Source organism: Nematostella vectensis, chromosome 14 (genome assembly GCF_932526225.1).
Source record: "Nematostella vectensis chromosome 14, jaNemVect1.1, whole genome shotgun sequence".
NCBI lineage: Eukaryota > Metazoa > Cnidaria > Anthozoa > Actiniaria > Edwardsiidae > Nematostella > Nematostella vectensis.
Window position 1 is genome coordinate 9,919,267 of NC_064047.1, and position 10,870 is coordinate 9,930,136.

Here is a 10,870-nt window from a genome sequence, read left to right on the forward strand (position 1 = left end):
CACATACTCGCAAGGATAGTTTGGCTATCCGACGGAGTTTTAGACTAGCAAAGGTCGCATGCGTGATCCGCACAATTGGCATCACGCTAGCCCGGTCGCAGCTCTAGATCCCACATGGATCTGAGCTGTGGTTTAAAGCACTTCGTTCGAGTCGAAGTCGCCCTGCAGTTTTTTTGCCGATGAAGTTTAACTGAGGCAAACCGGCTATGCCATGCTGACGAGTCCTAATAAGGACGAAACAGCTGTCCATGGTTGCCGAAATGCACGGGTAATAGATTGTGCTAGCGTCCCGTCTTGGCCCGACTGGTGCCAATGTGTGCTTCTAAAGTCCAAAATAAGGATGAATTGACCGTGCGATCTGAAAGCGGAGATATATAATAGGTATTTTTTGTATCAGGTTACTAAAGCAAAATTCCTGACTGCTTCTATTTTCAAAGCCTGTAAAAATGTCAATAAAACAGAGTACACTTTCAGGTCGTTCAAACCTTTACATCCAAAGATCATCATTATCATGGGATACCTGTGCAGAAAAGGCTGTAACACATGTATATCAATGAAGTCACGCATGCAAGCTTATTAGTTTGTACGACTAAGATACTAAATAATCCACTTTACGCTATCTTTTCTTGCTCCGAATATCTTACAAATGGCGGCTAACCCAGAGTTTCGACTGTTTTACTGGCCAAGAATGTCTGGAAGAGGTGAATTTGTGAGACTTTTATTCCACGAAACGCAAACAGTCTATGAAGATGTGTTCGCCGATAAGACCTTTGAAGAGGCGGCTAAAATGGGGTACGGAAGGGGCAAGAAGCATTTCGCTTTTCCTGCGATTGAGCACGGGGATATCTCCATTAGTCAAACCCCTGTAATCTGCCGCTATTTGGGGAAAAAGCTAGACGGGGGAAGACTTTACCCTAAGACCGAAGAAGACCGCTTGCAAGCTGAAGTTTTGATGGCCGGCGTTGTTGATGTTGTGGAAGATGGTTGCAGAGCATGGCATGCCATCGATTACAATGCCTCCTATGACGCACAGAAAGAAGAAACACAGCCTTTCATTGAATATTACAAGAGCAAACGACTTCCAAAGTGGCTGGCTTTCTTCGAGAATGCCTTGAAAGAAAACTATGAAAAGAATGGCGAACTAGTATTTGTGGGTAAACAAATATGTTGGGTTGATTTTTGCATCTTTCATTTCATCGATGGAAACATGTTCGAATGCCCAGAGGTTTTCGAGAAAGAGAATACAGAGCACTTAGAAAAGTTTCACAAGGCCATCAGAGAACGGCCAAACATCAAGAAATGGTATTTTTCTGAAAAGCGCCCAAAGTTCACCCACACAGGCCCGATCTTTTAGCTAACTACAGGAATGGAATGGACTCCTTGGTAGGAGTAAAAAAATTACCTGCAATTTAGGCGGAAGACTTCGCAGTCATTTTCTAGTTGTAAACATTTACAGAAAGGTAAACCACAACAAGATTGAACAAGTAGATCGATTTGTAGTTAACGATTAAAGCAGGCGATTTAAGCTTTTTTACGATTTTATAAATCTAAGCATATTTAATTACGATCTAAGCAAATAAAGATTTATACTCCACTTGTACATTCTCCTTGAATCTTCATTAAACTTTATCCATTTTACAAAGAAAACGGTTCCATTCTATGATAAGGCGTGAAATGCCTTGATATATTTTGGTGCTTCAATATTCATAATATAACCAGTGTCACGGTTTACTAGGGCTCAAGCGCCGTCTTCTAGCGTGGCGAGTCGAGATCAGGCTGCGAGGGAGAATAGCTATACACCCTTTTTTATAAGAACTTTCTTATAAGAACGTCCAGTCTGAGATTTCACAAAATTTTAGAACATGCCGAGGCTCAGATAGCAGCAAAATATTACTTTATTAGACTAATGTGTTCTAAAATGCAGTGTCAAATTGTGTTCATCAATAACAACCTCAAATATTATTGCTATTGATCACTTGTGTAATTCTCCTTCCTAATAATTCATTGGGTACTATATTTTATAAGCACTGAAATTTAAGAATCGTTAAGAACACTTTCAGCCTTAAAATGCTCCCAAAATAAGAACGGCCCAGCCTCAAAATTAGACGTTCTTAGGGGCCGACCATTCGACTTTTGAGTCAAAATTGGTGGACCAGAAAAAATATCATGCATCAAGTCATCTAGTCATTCGGATTTAAGATCACTGACGCTCTTGAGAAATCAAAAGTGACGTCATATGATAGTTGTTGCGCAGCCTAGGAAGGCATGGGGACTAGAAAAAAATGGGTTCAAATCCCATCAGAACTATAGACAAAAAATGACATCGCATTAACTTCGCTTTCTTTATTTATAAATTTAAAGCATAGGTCACATGATGCCTAGTTTTCTGCGCATGTGCAGCAGAAGTAGTTTCCCGATTTCACCCATTGCTGCAGCGTTGTTTTGTGATCTTGACCCTTTGCACATTTCAAAGTTTCTTCTAAATTACAAGAATCATCACATTCGCATTTTAAATCACTTTCACATCTTCCTTCATCCTCCCTTCCTCCCATATTTCCACAAGGCCCCCCTTCTTCTGAGGCTGTCACGCAAGTCCGCGTCACGGGGTCACACCAGTGTCCGTTGTCTTTGTCGCAGCGGCTTCCGAGGTGCTCTAAGGATTCTGGGTAACAGGCCTCGTTTAGGCGGGCGTAACGTTGGCATTTCTGAACGAGTGACTGGCAGAAGAATCCTGAGCCACAGGGGCGTGTTGCGTGACATGGATCTCCTGTCACGCCAGGCGCGCGACATACATGGCTGCCTATAGCAAATTTAGATATTTTGTTATTTCTGTTACTCCGTATAACACAATCATTTAAGTATGATTCTTAGATATCATTCTGATATTTACATATGATGTCCTAGAGTAACAGCAACATTCGTAGTTTTATTATCAATATCGTCTTTATTAATTGAATAACAATATCGTATCTCAATATAAACATCATCACAGACAATACTCGATCAACATAAAAAACACATAACATCAACACATCAATGTTATCATCACCAGTAATAGTCATATCAGCTTGCCATCTTCATCACCATCATCATCATTTCACCAACATCTTCACCATAGTCATAATCACCATGATCTTTATCATTATTGTAATTATCGATTATATAATAATAATTGTTATTATACTTCCTTTACCTAATTGGAAAAATATAATACCGCAATAGTTTTCCCAAAATTAGCCGATGAAAATAAGTGTGACATTTCGCACATGGTATTTTGCAAGGACTCGACAAGAGAGCGGTTGACAGGAACACGAATCGTAAGCTTACCAGCTTCACATGATAGTCCCGCGCGACAAGGTTTTGTAGCGTGACAAGAATTCCCCACCCCTCCCGGTCTGCGGCATCGATGAACACCAGCCTCACACGTCATGCCATCCTCACAAGGACAGAAAACACTGCACCCCCCTCCTTCAACATCAGGGTCGCACTCAAATAACCCCCACCAAGCCTGAGACAGGGGGAGTGCGGCAAGGATTAGGGCGACTGCAACCACTTTTTGAGTCCTGGCCGTCATCTGTGAATACATAAGATAAAGGGATACAAGATGAACTGGTTTAACGAGCACGACTATTTGGGTATTTTGATTCATGGGATACTAATCATTATACATACGGCTTTATTCGCGAAGTTATTTCATTTATGTTTATTTTCTTGTATTTTTATGCCACAGTACGTCATTAAACTAGGAATCCCTCTGTCAGGACTTAAAAGGTATAAAGGTATATACAAGTGCTCGCTGAAAAAAAAACTTTTTTTACCGTTTAATAGTGAGTTTGCCAGACATGATCCTCCCTCCCTTTCTAGGCCGCCAAAAATCAGTGTCTTAAAAAGGACAAATCTTTAGAATTAAGGCAAATGAATTAAAAAAATAAATGGGACGACTCCTCGTGGAAAGAACCCCTAGAAATAATGGAACAACCAAGTAAACTTATGAAACATTTCAAAACATCTGAAAAGCAAAGCATTATCTATATAGAGTCAACGTGAAAGTTCTTACCTTGGTTTAAAACAAAAATTGTTTTGTCTGATTTGACTAAGATAGCACAACTTCGATTGACTCCAGTTATCCGGCAAGCTGGGCTAAGTCTACTATATATTGGGGTAGCAGAATACTAAAGCGCTCTATGTACTTAAACGGTTAATGAAAATGTAAAGCAATAGTCCACATGTGGATTTATTTGAAGTAGCAAAATCATGGCACCGCATTTAATAACATATCATCTGTCAAGTAAAGATTTTACTAAAACACGTTTTACAGAGAAGGTTCAGTTTAATAATTAAAGAACGAGGCGGTAGGAGGCACTACTTAGCAAGAAATAACTGAAATCGCTTCTTTTGCAAATACCTCTTTTTTATTGTTCTATATATAAGGCAAATTACACACGAAGATTTTCTCAATTATTCCCTTTCAGCCCGACATGTGAACATTTGACGCTTGGCTATAAACAGACGCTGGTATACGGCCCAATTTCTATTAATTTACTTATCTGTTAGAGAACAGAGACACGACACGCATAAGTGAATAGATAAAAACAAACAGGAAGAAAGTTCTGTTAGCAGGGTATTATGGGGTTATTTGGAATTTAATTTTTTGTTTTTTCAAACTATAGGAACCCTGTGGCGTGTAAGAGGACGAGAAATTTTCAGCCCTAGTAAACCTCAGCCATCGTGCTTTCAAAAAATAAGAGCTCGATAGCAAGAGACAGTTCGTAAGTTGTAGTTGGTGTAAACGATTTCTTTGGTAGGTGGATTAAGTACTTTCCGCGCTTCTTTCTTTAATGAGTCATATTTAGGCCTTACCTTGTTATAGCTTGAATTTGACAATTTATTTGAGAAAGAAGCTACTTCTTGAATATCTAAGTGGTAATACCACCTTATAAAAATATACCAAAGATTTATCGTAAAATATTAGAAACCACAATACAAAGCGGTCTAATAGAAGCATTCACTGAGTGTAAATTTGTCAGGCCTAATAGCGGTCTCTCTCTAAGTGTTGATTTGTCGTCAATTCTATTAATTTAGCGCATTGTTCCCACTGTGTTCGATAGGTCCGAAACTGACTTTTCTTCATTGATAGGAATCAATTATTAAAGAAAAATCAATTGACTCTGCTTCCATAGCTTTTGGCAATGCTCGCATTTCATCACAGGTGAACCTACCGTCCCACACAAGATTTTAGCTACCTCTTGAATCTACTTAAAACTATCAATCACAATCTCAAGAATATGAGGTGGTCCAAAGCTTTGTTTGTTTTCACGGCCACGTATGCATGCATCTGGTTTCTTGGTAAGTGATATTACTTAAATTGGTCGTGTTAAAGTAGGAATATGTGTGGGATGTTTATTCAACTCATTTCACATTCGCCATCCGTATCTAGGCCTACATTACAAACCACCGATGAGACTTCTTTACTTTTTATTATAACATACAGTGCCAAAAATTTCAAAAATAAGCTGGAGATGTTTAGGGAACAATAAAGTAATTTAAGGACTGTATTTTTCAATTATCTTTTCACACCTTTGAATTCCAATTTCTTTTTCGATTTCTTTTTATCGATTTCTACGTTTTTCTTACCCTTTCCTTAATTCTTTCTTTATTTCATTTTTTCCTTTCTCGCTTCCTTTTCTTCTTTTATCTTTATTCTTCCTATATGAAAGCAATTCAAACTAGCCAAACTTATAAATTCTTTTACATTTTCCTTTCATGTATATGCTTCAGAGATGGCTATGCGAATTCTCTTATACTAGCATTCCCTAATTCCCTCTTACAGCAAATGGAATTTGTCGGTCCATGCAATTTCTCGACTGCGTCGAAGACAAATACCTGAATGGATCAAGCATTCGAAAATTCACCTCGTCGACCCCAAACGTCTGCGAGATTAATTGCTTTAACGAGATAGCATGCCTGTCGTACAACATCGGACCGATAGATCTAAGCGGAAATAGAGAGTGCGAGTTGAACTTTGCTGAGACAAGCAGCGGGTCAAGACTAGAGACGAGGGAAGGTTTCGAGTACTGTCAGGCTCTGGTAAGAACCCCTCATCTTCCAAAATCTTAGAGGAATGGGATTCACAGATTCACCTCACACCATATGTTTTATATAATGCAAAACCCTTAACCCTTATCTCTTCTCCCTTCTAGAAATCCTGGATCCAATCCCTGAATAAAACCTTAGAATTTCTTCAGGGTGGCACGGTTAAAAAAGCCTCGCTCTTTAGTGCCTGTGCTTTCAGGTTCGATTCCCTGTTCCTGAGTTGACTCCTTGCCTTCAGTCTTAACGCTTGCTCCATTGTCATCATTTTTTCCCTATTCGCCCGATCCTTGTGTTCCGTAGTCACGTGCTAGCAGTATTTGCCACGTACCCGGGCGCGCACCTAGCATTTAGAATGAGTTCGCCTGGGTACTACCTGGGTGTCAACCACGTTATACTCAGCTGAGGTTTCTAGACATCCTCGCGCACGTGTCCACCCATGAGGGTTTTATTAAGGCGCGTATTCATGCGGAGGGGGGTGCATAGTGTGCGTGTGAACCTCCCCCTGGCCGCCAAAAAAATGAGCTATTTCTTATTAAAAGATCGTCATATTCTATCCTTTTTTCCATATCAGTCAATCTTGTTTTAAAAACTGTCGTTTTTCTAGCTCGCTCGGTCATTTCCTTATTAGGCATTACATACCATATTTGGCAGCCCGCTTCAATCGTTTTTTCGCTTTTTTACTTTTTTACTTTGTAAGTCGATAATTTCCACGTAAACTTGCAGGAATTCGTGTTTACAACGATTTTAAGGGCAGCCAAATCTTGGAAATGGAGCCTAGTCCCTAACGTTTTAGAATATCACAGGTCTCCCGAGCGCTCGCCCCAGGCTCTTTTAGACCATTTAGAAAAACGTCAGCCATTGATTGACATGCATATGATGCCTATGACTGCGGATGCCCCTTAGCCAATCCTGGGTACGCGCCAGGTGCCGACGTGACCTTGCCCAGTAGGTAGCCTAGTTCTTCCCTGGAACTTTGTAAAACACGCTTCAAGGCCGCTATTGAATTTTGATGACGGCCCTTGTAGTTATGACGTGTGATTTATTTACAGAGCGCATGCGCGTCAAATCCTTGTCCCGCTGATTCAACATGCATTCCAGATTTCAGGACGCCTTCCACAACTCCTATTTGTACCAAAGGTAGGCTCACAAGATATTAAGATATTAGTGCCTACCTTATGTATCGTATGGCATTCTGTGGTCTCTTGTGACAATCCCAGGCCGTGATTGGACTGCCATAATTTTATTTACATTGTGTCCCCTTTGATTGGTTATAAGACTTTAATAATTTCATTGCGATGAGCTGGAGTGATTAGAAACCATCTATAACCATCAGCGAATGAAAAGAGTTCAAGGACGGAAGCCAGTATGGGAGTTTGTTTGCCTATGATTACAACAGATTATTAATTTAAGCACCCTAACCTTTCCGATCAAACTAAATTTACATCTTTAAATAATACTATTATAGACAATAATAACAAAAAGTGCTAAACTGAAATTTTTCCCTACATCTCTTTCTTGTGTTTTTCTTCAAATTAGCGTGCAGTACTCCAAGACCTCTTGGCTTACAGTCAGGCGAGATCCCCAACTCTGCAGTTACCGCTTCATCGTACTGGAAACACGCGACATACTATGCACCATGGAACGCAAGACTTCACAAAACCCTGGGCGCCGGCTCATGGTGCGCGGGTTACAATGTCATAGGGGAATATCTAGAGGTGGACATTGGCCGCATTGTGCTACTAACAATGGTAAATTTAAACATAACCATAACCAAACTCGCCCTTACCTCACTTACAGCACATACAGTACATGACCTTACAGCACATTGGGTACATCTCCTTACAGCACAGAGTACATCAACTTACAGCAGATAGAGTACATCACTTTACAGCACATAGAGTACATCACCTTACAGCACATAGAGTACATCACCTTACAGCATATAGAGTACATTACCTTACAGCACATAGAGTACATCACCTTACAGTACATAGAGTACATCTCCTTACAGCACATAGAGTACATCTCCTTACAGCACATAGAGTACATCACTTTACAGCACATAGAGTACATCACCTTACAGCACATAGAGTACATCACCTAACAGCACATAGAGTACATCGCCTTACAGCACATAGAGTACATCGCCTTGCAGCACATAGAGTACATCGCCTTACAGCACATAGAGTACATCACTTTACAGCACATAGAGTACATCACCTTACAGCACATAGAGTACATCGCCTTACAGCACATAGAGTACATCACCTTACAGCACATAGAGTACATCACCTTACAGCACATAGAGTACATCACTTTACAGCACATAGAGTACTTCTCCTTACAGCACATAGAGTACATCACCTTTACAGAACATAGAGTACATTACCTTTACAGCACATAGAGTACATCACCTTACAGCATATAGAGTACATTACCTTACAGCACATAGAGTACTTCTCCTTACAGCACATAGAGTACATCACCTTACAGCACATAGAGTACATCACCTTACAGAACATAGAGTACATTACCTTACAGCACATAGAGTACATCGCCTTACAGCACATAGAGTACATTACCTTACAGCACATAGAGTACATCACCTTACAGCACATAGAGTACATCACCTTAAAGCACATAGAGTACATTACCTTACAGCACATAGAGTACATCACCTTACAGCACATAGAGTACATCACCTTACAGCACATAGAGTACTTCTCCTTACAGCACATAGAGTACATCACCTTTACAGCACATAGAGTACATCACCTTACAGCACATAGAGTACATCACTTTACAGCACATAGAGTACATCACTTTACAGCACATAGAGTGCATCACCTTACAGCATATAGAGTACATCACCTTACAGCACATAGAGTACATAACTTTACAGCACATAGAGTACATCACCTTACAGCATATAGAGTACATCACCTTACAGCATATAGAGTACATCACCTTACAGCACATAGGGTACATCACCTTACAGCACATAGAGTACATCACCTTACACCACATAGAGTACATCAACTTACAGCACATAGAGTACATCTTCTTACAGCGCATAGAGTACATCACCTTACAGCACATAGAGTACATCACCTTACAGCAGATAGAGTACATCTCCTTACAGCACATAGGGTACATCACCTTAGAATGCATCACCTTATTACCCCAGGGGCGGATCTAGGAGTTCCTGAAGAGGGGCCTTTCTAAATTATATACTTATAACTTTTGCGTGTATAAAATATATAGGTCGCAACACAAGGACGCGCTAACCATAATCAATGGGTGAAGGAGTTCGAGTTTGTCTACAGGCGCACATTGAATGAACAATGGAGTGAATACATAGAGGATGGGATAGTTAAGGTATGAACTTTATATCTGATTACATCCTAATTAATACTCACTTTTGATAATGTTGATTGTCATCATTATCATTACTTTTTCTGGTTGGTAGTCAATACTACTGTTAATATCAGGTTACTCTTTTCCAACTTTGAAAAATACCAACTATTGTTATTTCATTTTAGAAATTTCAGGCAAATAACGATCGTGACACTGTGGAAGTTCATCCTTTTGGAGCCGGAATAAGCGCAAGATATGTGCGGATTCTGCCGCTGAGTTGGCATAGCCACATCTCAATGCGAGCGGAAATCTATGGTTGCGACCAGTAGTGAAAAGAACGAACCAATGCAGCCCCAGGGGGCAATGATGGTGGTGTTAGCGGTGGGGTTGTTATTACTCGTTTATTTGGATGGGATGTCCGATATTTTGAAGGGTTTGATTTCTTTTCTCGATTTTTTTCTTGATTTCTTTTTTCTTTTCTCGTTTTTTAAATCTTTATTTCTTTTTAGGGGAGGGTTAGGGAGATTCAAGTTTCTATGAAGGTGAAGCAAATGATGGTTGTTCGAGAACACCTCTCTATTAAACTCATAATGATATTATCTACCCCTTTCATGTTTGGAAAAATCTTGTCCTATCCAGTGTATGGGAATAGTCTGTAAATACACTGGAAATAGACTGTAAATCCGATTTACAGACTAAATGCACCAAACCCTGGAAATGTCAAATTTGTCTGTAAATAGTCTGTAAATTGGTTAGAGAGTCTTCTCACAATCACGGCAAGCCTGGAAATAGTCTGAAAAAAAAAAACTGGAAATAGTCTGTAAATACGCAGAAAGGGACCAAGAGAACCCTGGAAATAGCCTGTAAATAGTCTGGAAATCTATGCGTTGCACCTACAGCTAACCTGGAAATAGTCTGTTAATGTGCCCAGAGAACCCTGAAAATAGTCTGTTAATGTGCCCAGAGAACCCTGGAAATAGTCTGTTAATGTGCCCAGAGAACCCTGTAAATAGTCTGTTAATGTGCCCAGAGAACCCTGTAAATAGTCTGTTAATGTGCCCAGAGAACCCTGTAAATAGTCTGTTAATGTGCCCAGAGAACCCTGTAAATAGTCTGTTAATGTGCCCAGAGAACCCTGTAAATAGTCTGTTAATGTGCCCAGAGAACCCTGGAAATAGTCTGTTAATGTGCCCAGAGAACCCTGTAAATAGTCTGTTAATGTGCCCAGAGAACCCTGGAAATAGTCTGTTAATGTGCCCAGAGAACCCTGGAAATAGTCTGTTAATGTGCCCAGAGAACCCTGGGAATAGTCTGTTAATGTGCCCAGAGAACCCTGGAAATAGTCTGTTAATGTGCCCAGAGAACCCTGGAAATAGTCTGTTAATGTGCCCAGAGAACCCTGGAAATAGTCTGTTAATGT

At 40.1% G+C, this 10,870-nt stretch overlaps 2 protein-coding genes across 2 annotated transcripts; one reads left to right on the forward strand and one right to left on the reverse strand.

The window, feature by feature from the left end:
* Positions 1–538: 538 nt before the first annotated feature.
* Positions 539–1,594, forward strand: LOC5510316 (glutathione S-transferase). Its single transcript, XM_001630739.3, has one exon. It carries the CDS (start codon positions 647–649, stop codon positions 1,352–1,354), a length of 708 nt encoding a protein of 235 aa, XP_001630789.2. The 5' UTR covers positions 539–646; the 3' UTR covers positions 1,355–1,594.
* Positions 1,595–2,328: 734 nt separating this feature from the next.
* LOC116617065 (multiple epidermal growth factor-like domains protein 11) lies at positions 2,329–4,174 on the reverse strand. The gene is made up of 3 exons (XM_032379464.2): positions 4,058–4,174; positions 3,328–3,574; positions 2,329–2,800 (listed from the first exon to the last, which is right to left on the reverse strand). Exons 2-3 carry the CDS (start codon positions 3,572–3,574, stop codon positions 2,379–2,381), a joined length of 669 nt encoding a protein of 222 aa, XP_032235355.1. The 5' UTR covers positions 4,058–4,174; the 3' UTR covers positions 2,329–2,378.
* Positions 4,175–10,870: the final 6,696 nt, after the last annotated feature.